The sequence below is a fragment of the Dromaius novaehollandiae genome, chromosome 25 (genome assembly GCF_036370855.1).
Source record: "Dromaius novaehollandiae isolate bDroNov1 chromosome 25, bDroNov1.hap1, whole genome shotgun sequence".
NCBI lineage: Eukaryota > Metazoa > Chordata > Aves > Casuariiformes > Dromaiidae > Dromaius > Dromaius novaehollandiae.
In genome coordinates, this window is record NC_088122.1 from 4,617,563 (window position 1) to 4,638,639 (window position 21,077).

At 45.2% G+C, this 21,077-nt stretch overlaps 1 protein-coding gene across 2 annotated transcripts; it reads right to left on the minus strand.

Moving 5' to 3' along the window:
* Positions 1-28: 28 nt before the first annotated feature.
* Positions 29-20,513, minus strand: FZR1 (fizzy and cell division cycle 20 related 1). Of its 2 annotated transcripts, none has more exons than XM_064497628.1 (14): positions 20,369-20,513; positions 10,754-10,899; positions 10,097-10,222; positions 9,790-9,853; positions 9,252-9,379; positions 8,698-8,780; positions 8,135-8,318; positions 7,870-7,935; positions 7,295-7,397; positions 6,408-6,592; positions 5,301-5,534; positions 5,114-5,218; positions 4,172-4,264; positions 29-3,293 (listed from the first exon to the last, which is right to left on the minus strand). In XM_064497628.1, the coding sequence occupies exons 2-14, from the start codon at positions 10,820-10,822 to the stop codon at positions 3,252-3,254; spliced, it is 1,482 nt and encodes a 493-aa protein (XP_064353698.1). In that variant the 5' UTR covers positions 10,823-10,899; positions 20,369-20,513; the 3' UTR covers positions 29-3,251. The 2 variants fall into 2 exon arrangements, with proteins under 2 accessions (XP_064353698.1, XP_064353697.1); XM_064497627.1 differs by having other exon boundaries at positions 10,754-10,902.
* Positions 20,514-21,077: the final 564 nt, after the last annotated feature.

A 21,077-nucleotide genomic window follows, 5' to 3' on the forward strand; every position in this document is an offset into this window, starting at 1 on the left:
CAGATGCAATTTCCAGACAGCAACAGACTTAAATTCACAACTTGTTTAATGCCAGTTAGATTGCTTTACATGGAAAAGTTACAACGCTCTATATTTTCTCCACCATATGATGCCTTATATATAACAATGCCACGAGGTTGTGGACTTTATCGCATAAACTCTGGGAGGACCCTTTGCTCAACCCACCTGCACAGCTCAGTACTTACAGATCATACACCAAAAGTCACAAGCTTACAATAGTTTTGCTCTTTTCCCCAGTTAACACACTCCAGCCAGCCAACAGCGTCACACCACTTGCCTCTATGAGCTGCGACATACGCACACACCCACAAACGCACACTCTTGCAGCAAAATACCTGCAGAGAGCACTTCTGGGAACTCCACTCCTGCCCTGGCAGCTGCAAGCGGAGTGGGGGAAGGAGTCTGTGCCATACTGTAACAGCTAAATCCATCTGAACAGCTCGTTCTTTCCATGCTCGTTAGCCAAGCTGCTCAGCCACGGACCAGCTATGGGTTGGAAATCGCTAGCCCTCCCTGCCAAACGTGACAGAAGAGGAAGTCGCAAGCCGACCTGCTTACAAGGCAGCTCCAAAGCAAGAAAAGTGAGAAAAAAGAGCTTGTGAAAGTGCCCGGTGGAAGAGGAGCACGGCGCCAGGAGCAGAGCAACGAGGGGGCTGCCCCCTCGCCAGCACCGCCGGGCCCAGCTGGACGCCGGGACACGAGGGAGCACCGAGCTGTGGACACAGCACAGGCTGTGCACGCGCTGACCGCGCTGCCCATCTCCCCAGCCGCTCCAGGGTCTCCTCGGAGGAAGGCACCCGTGTCGCAGGCTTCCTCCTCCAGCACGACCCCTGCGCTCCCCTGAGCCAGAACGGGCACAAACCAGTGTGAAGCCACTCCACTTTCTGGGGTTACCTGCGTGCAACTTTGAGACCTCCTCCTTGCCCCCACCCTATCTAGAGATTTCCTCCTGGAGAAGCAAGCAGTGTCTCCAAGGGGGTTGCACATCAGGACTTAGGTAGGAGAGAGCCCAGAACACAGAAGGAAAGAGATCTACAGCAGCAGTTACCAACCACCTTTACCCACTGGTGTAAGCAGCCCCCTTTCCCAGGCTCTGCTGCCCCAAGAAGGGTGGCATTACAACAGGACAGACACCTGTGACAGGCCATGACTCCCTGCCGCTGGCCTTTCAGTTCAAACCTGCTTCCCAACTTAACGATCTGACTTAATTAACAACTCCTCAGTGCTTTTCAGTGGTCCTTCCACGCTATCAAGTTTAACAATGCAAGTGAGCATAACAAGCAACAAGAGGGGAACTGGGAGGCCATTAGACAATTTTTAACAGCGCCTCGTACTCCTGCAGCAAGTATTACAACACAGTGGTTGTGCTGAGATTGTGTTTCAGAAGTTACATCGAAATTATGTTTATAGACTTGTGTTGAAATTATGTTTGAGGCAAGCGAGGCTACAATAAGATGATGTGGCTGCTGCTTCGGGCTTTCGAGATTCAGTGCTGTCAGTTTGCTAAGGAGCAGTGAACTCCCGGCACACGAGCACCTCACAAGCGCCTCCAAGTATCTGCAATATGCGGAGGTAGTGTCAAGCCACAGAGGAGCCCGATCCAGGCACTGGTGTAAACGGCACACTTGGTCAAGGCTGTAGTGAACAGAGCCGCCCTTCACTGCCCTTCTCCGTATCAGCCTTCCAATCTCAGAAGCTCACCCTAAGGATACTGGTGGCACTGGGGAGAGGCAGTTGTATTCCCACCTCCACCCCTGCAGTCTGGTTTCCAAAAAAAGAAAAAAAAAATGCCTATACACTCTACAGAGAACAGGTCAAGGTCTATATACACAGCCAGGAAAATCCAAGCGAGAACAGGAAACAGCACTCACATCCAAATGTACTAGAGAGGACATGAGGCAGGCAGAAGAGCCAGGTGCACAGCAGGGAGAGCATTGGCACATGTACAAAGTAAGACAGGAACAGGCTGCTGCAAGCGTAACAGCTTCTTTTTAAATTAAAAACAACACATACACACAAGTGCTTTGCATCACATCCCACTGCACTCATCACACGGGCTCCAAACACACAGGCAGGCACTCTTCTTTCCATACAACTTTAAAAAAAGAAAACAAACAAACAAACAAAAAAAATCAACAGGTCCCTGGCTTTGACTTGGAGATAAAAAAAAAGTAACACTTCTTCCTTGCGTAAAAAAGAAAAAAACCCCTCACCCAGCCATGGCGCTTCCCCCCTTCCAGCCAGAAGAGGCAATGCTTTCTTTGAAAAACAGATCTACAGTAGTTGTTTTGTTTAACCACATCTCAACTGCTTTTGTCCTCAGAAAGACTCCAGAGCAACCAGCTTGCAACAAATGGCACTGTGGGAAGCTCCAAATACTTTTTTTTTTTTTTTTTAAGACATTGTTTTTCCTCTTCGTTAACTAAAAGTTTGGAGATCAGCCGAGAACATGCAATAGCAATTTTAAAATTCTTTGAATGTGCTCCCTCAAAGGTGGAGCCTCTTTAAGTCTCCTTTAAAGTTTAGAGCCCAAAAATGTACTTGTTTGAAGCCAGTTGTTAAGTGTGCCAACGTTAAACTGTCTTACGGGAATGGTTGTATCAAGTACTGCAGTACCTGTTTTATTTGGAAAAAATGCAAAGAAAAATATGCAGTTCTCCAGTTTCTTCATGTAATGTAGATCCCAGGCTATAAACAATGCCCTTAGATATCAGAGAGGCTAACGCCCAGTCTGGAGTCTAGTCCCCTTGCACCAGTTGCATTGAACAAGTCTGGCTAGCTCCTACCTCCAAAGATGTCCATCCTAGGATAGAGGGACCAAAGCAGCACGTTAAACCCTTTCCCGCAAAGGCAAGGATACTCATCTCTCCTAAGAGATGACATAGCAGTTGGGATGGCCTTGGTCCAGTCTTAATGGTCCATATCATACATGTTTTCTCCACTATACAGAACAAGGGTTGGAGGATGCTGTTTTAGCATCTCTTGTACCCGTTCCCCTTTACAAAGGATAAATCCGTAAACCTTTGGCAAGTCCCTCCCCAACCCCATCCCAAATACTGCCCAATGTGGTTCACAAGCACATATTTAATTAGCATCTGTTAGATCCATCCTCCAGCGCCACTGACACTCACTCCCCTTCTGGCTGATTGTTTGGGGTTCCATGCACACCAAGTTAGTGGTTTTATCCTGGTACGTCAGACTGTGGTCTCCTGGGTTGTAATACAGAGGGTTTACCGTATCCTGGTGAAGAGGTTTAGAACGGATACAGACTCCTGAAAAGAAAAGACAAGCAAATACTAAGTCCAGAGCTCCCTCAAAGCGAATCCCAGAGACAGGCACCTCCACAGCACTGCTGCAGTGTTACTCCACTTGCTCCTTTTATTACAAAGCCAGTGAGGCATCTCTAGCCCAAGGAACTGCTCTGGGCTCATCATTCAAAGTTCAGTACCATAAACGTTCCTATACTTGGTTTCACGCTGATAACATGGAATGTGGCAGGGGAGAGGGCAATTCCCACAGCTTTGTGGGAAACTGTATCCTGGAGCCACCAGAAACCTGATGGAGACCTAGCAATAAGCACACCAGCTCCCACAGGTCAATCCTTAAGATTTCTCTGCCATTCTTCACTGCCTCTGTGAGATACTCGAGAAAGCTCTTGCGCTTCTGGCACAAACTGCTTTCACTGAAGGCAAGTTTTTAGTGGCACTTCTCAGCACATCTCCACCCAAGCCACCATTTTAAGTAGTTACGTAAGAAACTAAGGGGTAACTATTTTCAAGGACAGCCAGTTCACAGCAGAATGCCAGCAGGGAAGATGGTAGGCTCAGGGTGAGCTCCCTGCAACACTGCTTCTGGAAAGCCAGCAGCTTTTCATCGCTATGTTTAGCAGCCCTGTAACAGACAGGAGAATGACGTTCTGTCATACTGTCTTTGGTGCACAGAGGCAACATTTCATTTGATGACTGCAAATCCCTTTATATCTCAGTAAGGTTTAACCCTTCACTGCATACATCCCTCCATCTATAGGACAAAATGAAGAGATCTTCAGAGGCAAGGCAGCAGAACAGAGCAAGCTCAGAATAAATCCACCCTCAAAGGCTGAGCCTACCTGCAGAACACATTTGCAGCCATCCACGTGATACATCCTTACCTTTGTTGAGCGAGTTTTACTGAAGACGTTCCAGAACCGCAAGGTTTCATCTCCAGCTCCTGTAACTATGGCCTCTCCATCAGGGGACATTGCCTACGGCCAAGAGAGAACAACCTTTAATGACTATTACATTTTTGAGGGCGAAAACAAGTCTTCATTGGAACGTATCAGAGAGACATAACTCTCCTTCCTACTTGGCTGACGGTGAGAAACCAAACAGCTACCTCTGCTTTCATGTGCCTTATTCACAGTCTCGGTAGGTGCCAATTTGAGCACTTGCATCTTATTTATGCAGCTATGGAACACATGGGTGGAATTAACATAAAAAGGATTCCTGTGTTAAGAAATCCAAGCCAGCTGTAATTGAGGCTATTCCTCCCTGGATTATAAATATGTGCTAAGACAGGAAGTGTGATGGAGCCGGCAAATGCCAGTAACATTAGTCACTTACGTTGGAACCTACTCACAGAGATGATAAATATGCTGATACTATTTTGTAATGACACCCCTTAAAGCCCCATGTAACGGTAATAAAGCAGGTAAGAAATCAAGGTGGATTAACTGCACCAAACTTTTTAATGTCAAACTGGGAGGAGTGAAAGCACCAAATTCTTTCCCTGCTTGCAATCTCCAACGAAAAAACATTGTAGAAGTCTTAAGAGAATACGAGGAGATGCTTGTGCTTCCTCAGAAGAGCTTTGGCAGGCTTTGCTATTCATTAATAAAGCCTCACATTTCCATAGCAGCAAATCAAAGTATCCCTTGCAGGCAAGAAAACCAGATACAAAGCTTTTTCATTGCTTGCAGGGCAACATTCATGTCTCCACCTAGGCAACAGGCAGCTTACAGCGCCACTGGCACTGTGTTCTTTGGGTCTCTTCTCAGCCACAGAACAAATACACAGCTACAAGAGTTTTCACTAGAGATATGGCCATTGCTTACCAGATATAAGACTCGGTATGAGTGTCCTGTTAGCTTTGCTACTTGAGTTAACGAGGGATATTTCCAGACGAGGATCTGGTTCTGCGAGTATCCATGGGTACTCACCTGAGAGGGGAGAAGGAAATCAGACTCATGCTTCCTCACAAAGCTCAGCAGCAGGACTGAGCAGGGAGAGGGTGGAACTTACTAGCTCATTGGCATGTTTAGACCAGGCCAAGTTACACACTTGCGACCCGGTGTCGATGCACTGCAAAGGCTGTCCGGTGAGCGTGTTCCAGAACCGTATGCAGCGGTCAGCCGTTCCGCCGCCAGAGGCGAGGAGGCCGTGTTGGTGTGGAGACCAGGCAATAGCTTTTACTGCTGCAAGATGCTCTGTGTATTGCTGGACAGGACTCAGGCTGGAGTGATTCCAGACAAGAAGCTGGCAGAGAGAAGAGATGTGATTGAACTTGCATGGCAGTCACGTGTCTTCAACACCCACAAACCACGATGTCGCAGCGGGACTGATGAGGGTGGTTGTGCAACAGGATGATTTCCCACAGCTCTGCCCAAGCACATGCATCTCAGTTAGCTATTTTAGCCCTGAAGCCAGTCCCTCCCTGCCACCACACTCAACTGAGGGGCCATTTTACCACTGGGTAACAAGGAAACAAAACAGACCTTAAGCTAAGCTTACGAAGCCAAAGAGACAGTGTCACTGAACACAAACCCAAGGCTTTCTTTTGTCTTTGAGACCGGATTTTTCCAGCACACATTTAGAAATATGTTTATTAGAAGATATTCTGAGCAGGAAGAACTTGGTGCAGCTATGCTGTCACACATACACTGGGCAAATTCACTACCTAGCAACCCTTTCCAAAGGGCTGTGAACACTGCTACTTCATAGCAGATGCTTCTTCCATATGGTGTTCAGTGAACTACAAGCCTGAGTTATAGGTATTAAAACTTAGGCAGCTTTTAAACTCGATTTCCTTCCATCTACATAAACATTATTACAACAGACCTGACTATACACTACCTAAACAAAGTCAGGAAGGGCAGTTTAGGAATAGGTTTGTTGAACTCAAAACCCTATAGTTTTAATTAGCCAAATATAGAAGCATAATTCAATTTGCCTTTTCAATTTTATTAGAGAGAGAGAAGAGACCGAGTAGAAGTTTAGCAGTATTTATGGTTGGGAACAGTCTAAGGACTGAACAAAAGCTCTTTCAGAGAGACTGATTATTCTTGAAGAAAGAGTCTGGCATTTCTTGGTGAAGATGTTGAGCCTTCACATGACTAGCAAGTACTATACCTTGTTATCGTTTCCTCCAGATGCCAGGAGTTGGTGGTCCGTAGACCATTTGAGCCCACAAACTTCCTGCCTGTGGCCCTGGAGTCGCCGCTCAGACTGTAGAGGTGGGGTTCGGATGTCTCTCTGAAGGATCATTCTGTCCCGACTCCCAGAAGAAAGCTGGTCTGCATTCCACGCCAAGGCACCTGCAATGCAGGCAGAGCAACAGCATAAGAGTATGTTGCAGGAGTCCTGTGGGAGCAGGTAGGCAGAACAGCCACCACAGTTGGAGGAGGATTACAAAAATCAAGCGCTTAGGGAACTCCTTTACACCTACTGTCTGAAGTCCTAAAATAGCATACAAAGAAAGATTAAGCAGCACAAACTCATTCAAGGCATCACCAATCCCATTTCACAGTGCAGTAAAGCATAGAAATACAACTTAGAAGGTGTCTTGACTCCAGTGATCAGATCCACAGCACCTCTGAGCAAAAAAAGAAAAAAAAAAAAGAAAAAAAAAAAAGAAAAAAAAAAAAGAAAAAGTCCCTGAAGAATGAGAAAACTGGAAATCTCAGTGTAAAGCAGCTTGCTTAAGGGCTGAAACCGGAAGCCAGTAGCAGAGAAAAAAAGATGTTGTAACCAAACCTGAAATGCCTCAGACAGGGAGGAAACACCTGCTTGCAACCATGCTGCAATAACCACTCAAGCACCACCACACCCCAGATCAGAACACAGTGATTACTAAGTGATATTGTTTTAAAGACTGCGCAGAACACAGCAGGGGATAAATATCATTGTAATTTTTGAATCCTGCTATTTGAAGCAGATCCCTCCTTTACAAGAGGGGAAAAAAAAGTCAGTTTTAAAGAAACAACACACCTGAGCCCTCCTGCCTCCCATCTCCTTACCAACTCTAGCTGTGTGCCCCTCCAGCATGGAAAGCTTTTTTCCTGCAGCCGCATCCCAGATCTGTACAAAGCCCTTGTGAGTGCCAACTGCTACCAAGTTCCCCTAGACAAACAGAAAACCCACGATCAGTAAAGCCATTAAGCACAGGTGGACGTAAAACAAAAGCCAGATGCAGAGGATAAAACCCACAAGATTAAAAACATCCAGTATTTTTCCATCTCACAATTTTTCCCTACTGAAGAGAACCAACTAGCCTAGCTGGAACATATTTATTGTGATATTTTGTTGTCCAGAGCTGGAGAAGTGAACTCTTTCTTCCCCCTTCCCATACATCTTATCAAATGCCTAGAGAACCTCAAGCTAAAAGAGGTTGCCCTCCATCTCCTCTCATTCAGGAGAGGAGAAATGAATGCAGACAGGCAAATACATTTGCTCAAAAACATACAGGGAGTTTTGGAGGAAGACAGGGAAATGACCCAAGAAGTCACAACTTCTGAGAAGGAGTTATATGGCTAAAGTGATAGTGTCTGAATTTTAATTTTTCAGCTCTTGCGGTTGACAATGTTATACTGACCCGTTCTGACCAGCCCACAGACGTGACAGAATCTCCTTCCACAGACAGATCACACAATCGGGTTACCTTGAAATAAGACAGAATGAAGTAAGAAACATCTGCTACCATCACACTACATTGGCTGCCTGACAAACTAAATACTTGGGACAGAGCATTACAAGTGCTGAATCCCTCACACAGCGCATACCACAGTTCTGAAAGATGCTAGGGCTGGGAAAACATCTACAACTGGCACTTCACTCTCCGGACAGCAATCATCATTTACCTGGCTAGTACAAGCGCTCCATAGGTAAACACAAGTCCCAAGGCCAACACTGAGGACGTTAAGAGAGGACCAGTCGACCAGGTTCAGGTAGAAGTCATCCTGCAGTTCCGGGGCATCCAGCACTTTGAAAGGAATCTTTGAGATTTTCCGTGTTGGTTTTCGAGGTGATCTTAACAGCTTCTGACTGTTTACAAGAGCAGATACAAAAACAACTACAGGATTTTACATATTGCAGCAGACTCTACAGACTGTGATAGCCACTCTTTAAAGTGCATCTGCATTTCTATAGAAACGCACAAACAGAAAGAGACTGCAAAATTCTTTCCAGCAAATAAAACTGGAAGGAATTAGGTTCGCTGAAGGTTGGCCAAGAAGTATTAGGTATCTAAGCAGGTTGGGTATCTCTAGAAATCCTTAGAGAACTCCACTGTCCCTACTACTTAACCCCCCAGACTTCTAAAGCTAATTCATGTTGCTATTTTGGTTGCCTTAGAACACCTAGAGAACCTCGATTCTCTGTCCCAACCCTTCCCTTCTTGCAGCCTGTGATGAATCTGTATTACCTTTTGTTGCTGACAGGAGACAAGGAATATGGCGACACCTCATTGCCATCATCTGGACTGGAGCGCTTTGTGCTGAGAGAATACTGCAGGAAGAAAATCCATCTAATAAGAATTTGAGCACGTCCAAGACCTAGGAGATCACTCGCAACACAGACACTGGTACCCGATGCCTAGCTAAATCCAACACCCGCTGGCAGATTTCCCAACCTTTTCAGTTCCTCCCTTTTCCAGGTGCTTCAAAACCATATCAAAAATCTTATCTCTGCTGTTCCAAAACCTTGATTTGATCACTTACTCACAGTTTTAGAGCATCTGAAAAGCTTGATCTCAACTCAGCTTCCTTGCCAGTATAGAAAAAAAGGAAGCATGCAGCCTGCTGCAGACATTCATGATCTCTTTACAGGCCACCAGATTTTGTTATCACAGCTTATGTTAACAAAGTGACAACAACAACTCTTGCACTAGCAACTTGACAGAACTATGTGCTTTTTCCTTACAACATAAACAAGGCACAGGCAATCCCCACTAGTTTTACTGCAAAGTAGTCAGCTTACAGTGAATAGAGACTTCTTCTCTGGGGTGGACGGCTGCAGCCTCCTGTCCTCCGTCTGTGGGTCCTGAACTTTCTCAATCCCTGCTCCCAAGAGTTCGTTCTTCAGCAAGGCAGAGTAAGCAAGGCCATCTGTGAACCCAAACAACCGTTCAGGCAGAGAGCTCCAAACAAGCAAGCAGCTCTGCAGGGAGTGACAGAGTGATGTGCCCAACTTGTATGTTCACAGGTCCTCTTAATTGCTTGGGGCTCAAGGCTGGAATTAGCTTAGCAGCAAGATTCCCCTCCTTCCACTCCATCAGAAAAGTATTTCCATGACATAACAGAACAAGGGATACAAATAACCTCTTGCTTTCCAGTTGCTCAGTCAGCAGCTTACTGAGATGAGCACTGTCGTGATGCGTGCATTTACCCTACAAACACCAGCCTGACTTTTTGCACAAGCGTAGAAGTGCCAGTATTCACTTTTGATTTCCAAAATAGGCATCGGTTTGAAATAAAGAGATGTAGGCACGGCACAAGTGGTAGAAAGAGGGTCTAACCTTTGCCATTGTCCGACGTAGCATCCTTTGCTTTTCTGTTTTGACTTGGCGATTTTTCATTTTCCTGAAAGGAAGAAACACAGTATCACCATACAGAAACCTCACAATACACAAAATACCAAACCGAGAAGTCTGCAAAAACAGGCTGCCCCAGTGGGCCAGGAGATCTACACTCAGAACAGCTCTTTTGGGGTAGCAGAAGACCCTGATACAGAAGATAAGCAGAACAATTCTGTCAGACAAAACAAAATGCACTGTTTCCTCAATTCCAAGACTTTGAGCTTTAGGAGACAGGAGAAAAACTTACATTTATTCTGTGGAAGTTAATGCTCCAGTTGGCCCCAGCTCTTGAAGGAATAAATCTGTCTCCATGTTTACTAGGAGAAGACATTGGAGAATTGGAAGGCGTCAGTGTTCTTCTCATCTCTGCTACCTAAATTAAAGAATAAAAGACATGCAAGAGCAAGTGGCGATCACGGTATGGGTCTGAAAAACATCTAAATGGTTTTGTCAATGCTAAATGAGACTAGACGAGCCAAATACTGGTTTATTTGCTTAACAGAGCTAGTGAGCATGCTGTAGTTCAACAGTTACAGGAACTTTTGCCAAAAGAGCAAATTAAGCAGCTTCTTTCTCACCACCCCTTCTCAACTGAGCACTGTCATATAAATACATGGAAGCCTGGAGTTGGGCAGACTCCTCGCAAGGTAAGCTGCAGATTCCTTGACTATGGTCACATTCTTTTTTCATAGAATAATTTATGTGGGAAAGAATGTTTTCTCAGAACAGGGCTGATTTCAAAGTCAGATTGAGGGTCACAGCCTCACCCAGCTGAGTTTTCAGCATCGTCAAAGATGGAGACTCCACAAGCTCCCTGGACCCCTTGTTCCAAGATGGCATATTCACGTTCAAGACAGACAACAACTTAATAGTGAGACTAAGATCATGGCATATTTGTACTTACGCAAGGCATTGTGTTTTCATTCTGTATGTTGATTTGGCGTAGGAGACGTCTCTCGTAATCCTGGTCCATGGTGGAAAGGAAAGGGGGAGCTGGGGAGTTCAGCAGTCCCAGGAATTTATCTTCATGAAGTCCAAACAGTAACTAGTCTGCTGCAACAGTTAGAGGAAGAAAGCTACCAAAATATCACACCTTCTCATATAGCAGCCAGCCTCTTTAGCAGCTATTTTCTACAGCTGACCAGAGAGGTTTAAGGTGCTTTTCAGATGATCAGTGAATTAAGCCATATCAGAAGAGCAGAACTGTGGCACAACATGTTCTACCTTCAAGGTGTTTAGCCTCTCTGCCCACTTTACAAGTTGCTCATATGCACAAACAACTGGTAGAATCTAAAAATGGAAGTCTAAGTCCATTCTTTAAACTTGAGACCATCTTCCTTCAAGAGCACTTATCACACTTCCGTGACAACACATAGCACGAGGCTGCTGATGAGAGTGTTTTTCTGCATTATTGCCCTTGGTTGCTGATTCACATGCACAGGCAATTAGCATTTTGTGTCTGATAGGACCTAAGCTTATGAGAACCACAACGGAGCACAAAGCGCAGCCTCATACCTGAGATAAGCCCCTTCATGTAAACTGCAGCAGCACAGTTTAGCAAGTGTTAGGTATGCAGGTACACCAAAAAAAAAAAAAAAAAAAAAAAAAAAAAAGTCACAGAGGACATCTACAGCCTATACCACCACAGCCAGGTTTACACCCCAGACAAGAGGAACGACAGCAGCACACACCACTATGCTGAAGCTAGTTTGGATACTCATAGCCATGCCACTGCAGAAGCACAGGCAGCTCCAGATGAGGCAGCCCACCGGGTAAATGCCTGATGCCCACGCTGCCCCAACTACTCCTCCCGGCTAGCAGAGCGCTTGCTTAGCTGCGGCTATGCAGGCTATAGGCAATGTTAAACTATGCTGCAATCCACCTTACAAAGCATCTTTCAAGCATACATTTTAGGATAAGATGGCTTCACAGTCTAGATTTGGCTGGCTAAATTAGAACACACATTTGTTAACACTTCAGAGAGGATACGTAGTCACAGCCGTTCTCCAAGCTCTTAAGGTAACAGACCAGCACTGTTACTGCCCAGCCTACTCCAACCTACATATACCTTATCCTTTGTCTGGAAGGAGGGAGAACTGACAAATAGAACGGACAGAGGAAGACTTCATCCATCCGAGCACCTTTGCTACATCCAACCCGCAAGTTCGAGAGGGGAGAACAGAGTGTGCACTGCACATCTCGCCAGCTCACGTCAACACAAAAATGCCAATACCAGAACAGGCATGCCAGGTCTGTCTCCGAGACAGACATCTCCAAAGGGAAAGGTGGAATCTAACATGCACTCCACACAGAAAACCACAATACACAGGCATGTGGAAGCTCTGCAGAACACAGAGCGATCTTCCTTCACTACTATTGTATAAACATTTACTGCATTTGGCTAGAGTCCCAGCTACACAAATGGCGTTGCCTCAAGATACAAACTTGTGGCAAAATCTGGGAGGCAACTGCACACCAACAGCTGTCCTGGGAGGAAGCGGTACAGGATCAGGCTACACACTGCCACGTACAGGGCCCCTGACGGAACTGACTGCAGCTCCCCGCTGCCATCTGAACAAGGTTTTCTGTGAAAAGGTTTGCCTCTAAGAACAGAAAATCTGCCCAAGATTTACCCTTCAAAACTGGGGGCATATTGCCAAAGTAGAGAGGTTACAGCAGCACATGCTGTAAGCCAGTGAGATGCAAGTAAGTACTGCAATATTTTACAAAGTTAGATTGAAAGCAAGATGATAAAGTACATGAACTCTGGACTACAGTCATCTATCAGCTAGCATAGCTACTTTCTTTTATAATCAAAGCCTTTTGTTGGTACTGGAACTTGAGCTTCTAAGAACTACTGAAACTTAGGGGCCTTTTGTTTTCTTGCCATAAAACATGCCAACACTTTTATAGGAGCATTCCTTAAATAGATAATGCCAAGTTATTTCCAAGTACACCTGCTTTGTCACCCTCCTCCCCAACTTATTTTTAATTTAAGAGACTTCTCCCATATGCTCTTTCAGAGGCACAATTGGAGAAAGCTACTAAATTTGACAGTAATCAGTTTCTACCGAATAAAATGAGATGTCAGAGATAGGACATTATTGAGTGAAAATTAGAAAAGTTTTTGGAGGTTAAAAACCTTAACGTGCCCCACAGCTAACACTATTTCTCATTTTTTAGTTTAGGTGAATAAGAATAGCATTAACTATCTTTCAAATCTGCCTTTGAGGCTAAGGGTATCTCTCAACCAAGCATTTCAACAAAATGCATTTATACACCATGGATAAGGAGGAGATCAGCAGAACCTGCTGATCTAGTGCAGAACCTGCACTAGAAGCATAATCAAATGGATGACGCCACACATTTAAAGTGTTCTCCTAAAACGGCTCATCACAATATTTGTGAAAGATCTGTATGCAGTTACATAGCAGAGCAAGATTTTCATTTTGGATATCAAACACACACGTTAGTTTGTACAGTCCAGAAAGCCAATGAAAGAGCTCTAAAAATTTAGACTAGAAGTTATTTTAATCAAAAATACAGCATATGTAGAGCAAACAATGCGAGAAGAGAGACTGCAAAAGCAGAACATGAAAGTAATACTAATAAGCCCAAAACAACCCTTTTCAGACTTTAAGTGCTTCAAAATAAAGCACCAACATAAAATTAATTGTATTTGAATTATACCAAGATTTCCTCCACTTCCTTCAACCCCATTTAAATTTAGAAATATATTGCACCTGCACATTAAAAGTTCTCCTGCCATTCATATTCCTCTGGTCTCTCAATTTCATCAGCAGAGGATCAGATCCTGTGGTCTCTCACGTTCAGCAGCATCTCTTATGTTTAACACCTAAACACCCAATTACCTTCCATTTTCATGAACAGCTCAAACAATTCCATATCAAAGAGATAGTCAAGGATTGTCTGACTCTTCTCCTGCTCAGGCAGACCATGTCAAAAACAAAACAGAAGAGTTCAGCTATGATGGCGCCAACGACAAAGCCTACATTTGAGACCACAACTTCGATTCTTGCTAAAGAATCCAAATAGGCACAGGCCGTCTCTCACGCAGCAAACAAAATCTTGCAGAATAACTGCATTCATTTCCCTGCCAACTGCCTGCCATTCTGCATGCGGGTTTATTAAAAACAGATCCATACTGACAAAAAATATTTATGTATTTGAATACGTTAAAGTTGGGTCAATAAAAAGAACAAGACACACTTTTGTTCGGCACCACCACTCTGCGTAGAATTATTGTTCTCAAAGAAATGCTAACTATGATAAAATCCAGCCGACTCAAAGATAAGACTTAAGGTGCCTTAAGAAAACACTAAAATAGTCACAATACGCAAGTTCTTCTCCAGGAATAAAAAACCCTTTCCCCTCCAAGCATAAACTAGCTGGTTAATTAGTAACAAAATATATATCCAAGAAGATTTCATAACAGAGTTGGTTCTCACGATCTTTTGTTTCTTCAAGAAGATAACCTACAGCTCCTAAAGCAAAATTGTTGCTTTTTTTTTTTTTTTTCCCCTGGCTTTCAGGGAAATTGAAAACCCACCCACTTTCACATACAAATTTAGAGATAGCAAGAGCCTACCCAAAAACAGAGAGGCTACCTTCTCTTTGGACTGACATTTAATAGCACCTCAGTACTAATTTTGAGAGAAAACACTTTATCATTCAGGTGCCGAGCATCTAAAAGCTCTCAGGATGAACCTCATAATTTACCAAGAGGAAGAGGATGGAGAATGAGTAAATCACTTAGCTTCTAAGTCATGAACATCAGGGGTTGAAATCAACCCCACTTGTCCTGCTTCCCAAAAGCCAATATTCTAGTCTTCCAATGATCTATCCCAGCTAAACAGTCCTGCACTTCCTCTGTGCTAGCTCTGGCTCTTGTTTGACCCCCCTGCAAGTCCATCTGGCTCACTAAGATGACAAAAAATTAACTCAACCCAAAAGAGTAGAAATTTTCTGCTGGCTCAGTAAGCTGGATCAACTCACCGAGGGGTATGATGAGAGCCAAAGCTGGCACTAGGGAAGCAGAGAGAACATGTAGCCAGGAATGGCCCTTTCTGGCAGGAGAAAGCTGTTGGATCAGTTAGCTCATGCTGCCTCATCCTGGAGTATCAAAGAGTATTTCCAGTTATTATGGACTCTCTTATTTTCTAGACTTTCGAACAAGCTGTAAGAAAACCAACCATGCTAAAATACAGTCCAAGTCAAGCCTACTACAAACGCATACAGAATGCTAAAGCCAGCTGCAGAGCGCTAACATCAACATCTAGAACGAGCGAGATACTCTGCTCTTAGCCAATCTGAAGTAGAGCTACCCCAAATTTAAGCAAGTCATGAAGTTTGCCTTTTATGCCAAACAACCACTTCTTTTTAAGCAACTAATCTTCTTTTAAAAGCAGTAGTACAAAAAGCTAGAGCTTTGTGTAAATTTTACCAATGTTTACTTTTTTTAAGTAATTACACAATCTCTTATCCAATGATTTACAAAGGTATTAGTGTATAAAACAATCCATTTACAAAAGTAAACCTTATATGAGAATAGCAGATTAAACTTTATTTCAGAATAAAATACAAGCTTCGTTGCCTCACACTTAAAGACGATTCTTCACAACTAGTTATTACAAAGGGAGCATGCTAATAGCAATGAAAATATCGCTTCTGTATCATGGTGACATACAAGATCTCTACCCTTATTTTGTTATACTTCACTCCTGAAGGCTGCAGAGATTCAATATTCCACCAATAAGCTAAGACCTTACATTACTGCAGAAACTAGCACATTGCATCAGTGTGTTTCAGACTGTAATGTTTAGACAACTACTCTTTACTTGAAGGTCCTGCAAGGGCCCATATTTTTTTCCGCCTTTCCAATGCCTGTACAAGTCAAAGCATCCTGGGAACAACTTCCTCCTACCCAGGGAGCTAACAGACCTCCTATGTGCTCACTATCATCAACTCTACAATGTCCAAATTCCAAAAAAGTCAGTTTTTAGATGACCAACAATAGGCTCAGGCTAAATCCAAATTTGATCTGAAAGGCAAAGTGACTCAAAGGACTTTTTCATCTCCTGCCTCCACTCAGCCTCCTGATTCATAACAGTAGTACAGAAACTTGAGATGCCGCGACTCTATACTAAGCTTAGAAGATCAATGATACCTGCAGCTATTCACGTCGTCTTTTGCCTCCAGTGTCACAAAAACATCATCTCTTCCTCACAGGCAAGAGCCCAACCTGTAATTCAGACTGGAGGTGACAAATCTTTGACTTTAACCCACTGCGTCTGCACCTACACTTGCCGGCAGGCTGCAAGACTTTCCACAGCCTTCCAGTCAGCTTCTGAAACAAGTGACAGGGCTTTGCAGAGCCCTTTCACTTTTCAGAGCAACAAATAGCAAAAGTCCTATCTGGATGACAGAGGAACCTTGACCAACAAACTGCAGTGCAGCTTTGCTCATTTAGGACAACTGAGGTCACTGAACCCTGCAGAAAGCCTGCATGAACCAAAGAGCTCTGGACACAGCATGAACTTTTACATGCCAGCAGAAATTCAGGGTTCGAACACCTACAGGAAACCCAGTACAAAACCCTCAGTCTCTGGAACAGCCTTTACTAAAAATAACCATCTCCATTAGTATACCTTCTTCTCAATATACCATTACACACCCAAAAAATTTTAACTAAGTCAGGAAGAACAATAAAAAGAAAAAAACTTCCTTAGATGTAGGACCCCATCTGAGAAGAAGATTCCAGGAAGCCTAAGAACATTGCTGTTGCTACTTTTTTTCACATGGGTGACACTCAGATATTATCATCACTTCCAGGATAGATTTTTTTTTCCCCTAAATCCCACTTCTCCCTCAGCAGAAGGAAAGAAGGGAGGCTGACAGAGTAAAGTCTGCCATGCTGTACTCAAAAGACAAGTACATCTTCAACTCCTCTACTCATGATTCAAATACAAGTGTAAAGCTCAATTACAGAGATCAGACCAGAACTAGCAGACCCCCTCAACACACACACACTGTTGTATATATGTAGCAGCCTGGCGAGTGCAGGATTTCCAAGTTTGCTCCAAGCAGCTTTTATTAAATTAGGAAAATTGTATGTTTGTTACTTTATCTTCACAGATCACCTTTTCATTCCACACACATCCCAATGCAGTCTACAACAGTCTATTAGGAGTGCGGGCTTTATCTAAGCAGACAGGTCATGACAATCAGGTACTCAGCAGGTGATCTCTCAAAAGCATCACCATTAAACCCTTCTTATTGCCTACATACAGTAATTATTTCTTCTTTTCTCCTTTTCCCTGTCTCCCCCCATAAATCAGAGAGACACACCTGTTCCTAGGAAGTCGAGATAGAGAACAAAGTGTTCAGCAGTGCAGGAAGCCATATGCTGGGAAATACATAAAGCATTAAAACATAACGCATGCTGGATGCCGGGTCACTGCTGTGTCATCTCTTGCTTGTGGGTCAAAAGGCAATCTCTGCACCTAAGACAGCCTCATGACAGGTCCCTGTATTATGAACACAAAACAAATAGCACAGGCAGCATATAAAAAACACTCCCCAGTTTGAGAGATGCATTATTTAGCAAACATACCTTGATTAGACAATGAAGACTCTTTCTTTTTTGGCTGTTGCATAGGTTTAATTAAAGTTCTGAAGGCTGAATTAAAAATCTGGTTCAACACTGGCAGATCATGCTCTAGAAATACTAAGACTGAGTACCGAACAGGTTGTCATTTCCATCTGCTCCGTTGCTCCTGCTGATGTAATGAAACAAGTTACTGCTGCCTGTGCTTCTGCACTAGGGCAAAACCGGTATGAAATGCTATTGCCTTCTGCAGGTGGTAAAGGGCATTCCCAAATGCCACGTAAGAAACTGGGTATGATTTCCTCAAATTATTCCATGACATGCAGGGGATACAAGTTAATCTTGCAACGTTGTTTTGAGATTTCACCTCAGTCCATGTTGTAAGATGCGCCAAACTAGTAAGTCTGGATGCTGCTACCTTATTTGCCCCACAAGACAGAGGGCACGATCAAAAAAACCACACAGCTTTCAACATACTGCCCCACCACCATATCCTTACTAGATATGAAAGCTGAGCTACAGGCAATCTCCATCCATCCAGCCTTTGGCCTCTGCCAAGACAGCTGGCAGACAAAGCAGAGGGCCAAAAATGCCAACAGCAGTTCTGTTTAGTCACCTGATGGCAGCTTTCTCCACATAAACACACGTTTTGGAAAAGCCACTGGACAGACAGTAGAAAGAGAGAGATTTACTTCTGGCCAGGCATCCACAACCCTATGGTGGTGCTCGTGTTGGTGACTACCTAGAAGATATTAAATATACTCTGTATTTACTGCACATACCACACGCCACTTAATGAAGAGGAAGCGGGAATGCAAGGAGTGCAGTACTTAAGCTTTAGGGGTACGGCATCTTAATAAGGGTGGAGCTTTCCCCAAGTTAAGTGTTGTAGGCTCAAACAAGACTTGCTTAAGAGTAGAGAAAAGCATGAGAGAAAGTCTACTGTATGTGTTTTATAGCATTTTACAGAATCTTTAGGGCTTTTTTTTTTTTTTAATTTTAGTAGTTTGTATACTCTGTCCTGTTGTATCATGCTTCAAGAGGTAGAGGAAAACCAAGAGTGCCTTTTAAGCACAAAACATGAGACACCCTTTCTTCAAGGCACTGTATCTCCCAAATAGTACTTTCACAACATTTACCTGCCCACAGATTTTCATATAGCTACCAGCACACAACTTTCATAACATTATTTCCTTCTACAAAGATACAAGAACCCACAAAATACAGTTGTCTGATTATCTTTTCTAATGTCTCAAAACAAAGTAGGAACAGCTGTTAAGAGCATCAGTTCTAGATAAAAGGTCTGCTTTATTGCAAGCCTTATCAGAAGTCAGTACACTAAAAGCCAAGATTAAAAATTCACCAGCAGCTTTGTTTATGGAGCTTTACTGGAAAAGCCAGGCTATTCAAAAGGTCTGTGCTTTATCATAAGGTTTAAGCTACTGAAGATGCAATGGTACCCCTGGTCAATTCACAAAAAAGAGCAAGTCACAGAATTTAGAAAATGCAACAGCCTCAGTCAACAGGCCAAGAAAATTCTGTTTACGCATTAAAAAAATAAATTAAAAAAAAAAAATCAATCTTTTATATGAGATGCTGTTACCAGCCAGCGAATTGCTCTCCGTGAGGAACCTCAGGCACAAAACACTAGGCGAGCATCATTAAATACACTAACTCAATAAAACTCAGCAGTTCCCAAGCAAATGAGCACAATGCCTTCAGGAGAGCAACAAATCAAGTAAAACTCATCCAAGCAACAAAGCCTAGGACATCTTTGATAGATGACTCTAAGATGATCTGATAGACTTCGTTTAGCTTTAATGACTACTGTAAGAAAACACTCACTTTCACCATGCATGATTGGATGCTCAGTTCATGTTTTTAAGGCTTAAAGCCCGTAACTCACTGAACATGTGTACTGCTTTCTATTTGTAAGACACTAACAACACATTAAAAAACTAATGAAAGACACAGATCAGCATTCAGTTCCCTCAGACCGCTGAAGAGCCATCAGAAGAACAGCACATCACTAGCTTATGGTGTATGTAAATAAGTAACTCATGGTAAAAGTTTCTGTGGCAGGTTGCCAGCTCTCAGACTAGAGTCCATAACACAAAAATCTCCATCACGGCTACCACTCGCGTTACCAGTTTGGTCAAGAAACTGGAGTGCGGCAGAAGACAGCAGCTCTGCCTGCCCCCTCCTCTGGCTCTAAACAAGTGTTTCCAGAGCAGGGCAGGGTACACTGACTGAACAGAGGGTCTACACGGAGACCTTTCAGCAGCTCCGGGCAGAGCCACAGGATCATCTCTGAGGGTTTGGGCGCACGAAGCCCTTCCGCGGACATGCCAAGGCTCCCGCAGCAGAGTGGCCGAGTGCATCCCCCTCGCGGGCCGGGGCCAGGCGGGCTCAAACAACCGGCACACGCAGTCCCCTGCGCGGAGCGGCCTTACTACAGCAGTCAGCACAGCGCGGTGACTTGTGAGGTGCCTCAGGGCAACTAAGTTTCGCCTGACAAAGCACCGTTAAAAAAAGGGAAAAAGAAAAGGTGGGGATTTGGGGGGGGGGGGGGGGGGCACCGCTGGGGAGCGCGGTCACGCCGGGCGCTGGGGCGCACTCGCTGCTCCAGACCGGCCGCGGCTCGGGCACGGCGCAGGGACAGGCCCCGGGGACAGGGAGGCCGGCCTTGCCGCCCCGGGGCTGGGCACCAGGCGAGGCCCCGCCGCGGCGCGGACCCCGCCACCCCCGGGCGGGCTGCGGCAGCGCCGGGCCGCCACCGCCGGGTGCCGCCCGGCCCGGCCCGGCCCAGCCCCGCCGCGGGAGGGGACCGGCCCCGCCCTCCAGCCCCGCCGGAGCCGTGACACCGGCCCCGGGCCCCACCGCCTTCCTCACCTGCGCGGCCGGCGCGGCCCGGCCCGGCCCCGCTCCGCCTCCTCCTGTCACTCTCCGCCGGCCGCAGCGCTGCCCAATATGGCGGCCGCCTGCGAGCGGGCTGCCCCCGCCCTCCGCTCCCGCCCGCGGCCCCGCCCCCGCGCGGGGCATCACGGGAGCGCTCCCCGCCCTCTTCCCGTTCGAATCAATACAGGAAGCGCCGGGCGCCCTCGTCGCCCTTGGCAACAGCTGCGGCCTGGTCGCGGCGCCGCGGCGGCGCTCGAGTAGTTCCCTCAGCGGGGCCCGGGTTCGGGCCGGGGTCCCCAAATATTCCGTCTCAGCCCCTTTCAGCGGGAGGCTGGCTGGGGAGCTCAACAACCGCTTTTCTTAGAGAGCAGAGTGCTAGCGGTAGTCCTGGGAGCTGTTCCTGGCCCCCTCAGGCTACGCCAGCAATGAGGGCTTGGCTCCCTCACGCCATTCCCAACGCAAGCGACTGCGCAAGAGGCAGCACCGAGCGCGACCAGAGTTGCCTTTCCCACTGTTTTCCTGCCCTGTACTAGCAATATGCAGCCATGATTTTGGTTTTACTGCTATTTTTACTGCTGTGATGCGGTAAGCCGCAGGCAGATGGTTCCCATGTTACTAATGATGCTCGCTCTTCTGTGATTAAGCAAATTCCTATTTGAAGCTCGCCTCCATGGATATATTTACAACAACAAAAAGCTAATAA

Excerpts from the sequence above, each read along its gene's own strand:
- FZR1 (XM_064497628.1), bottom strand. The coding sequence starts at position 10,822 with ATGGACCAGGATTACGAGAGACGTCTCCTACGCCAAATCAACATACAG. Across the intron at positions 10,223-10,753 it reads ATGAAAACACAATGCCTTGC|GTAGCAGAGATGAGAAGAAC; the intron begins GTAAGTACAAAT and ends TCTTTAATTTAG. Across the intron at positions 6,593-7,294 it reads GGGGCACACAGCTAGAGTTG|GTGCCTTGGCGTGGAATGCA; the intron begins GTAAGGAGATGG and ends CCTGCATTGCAG.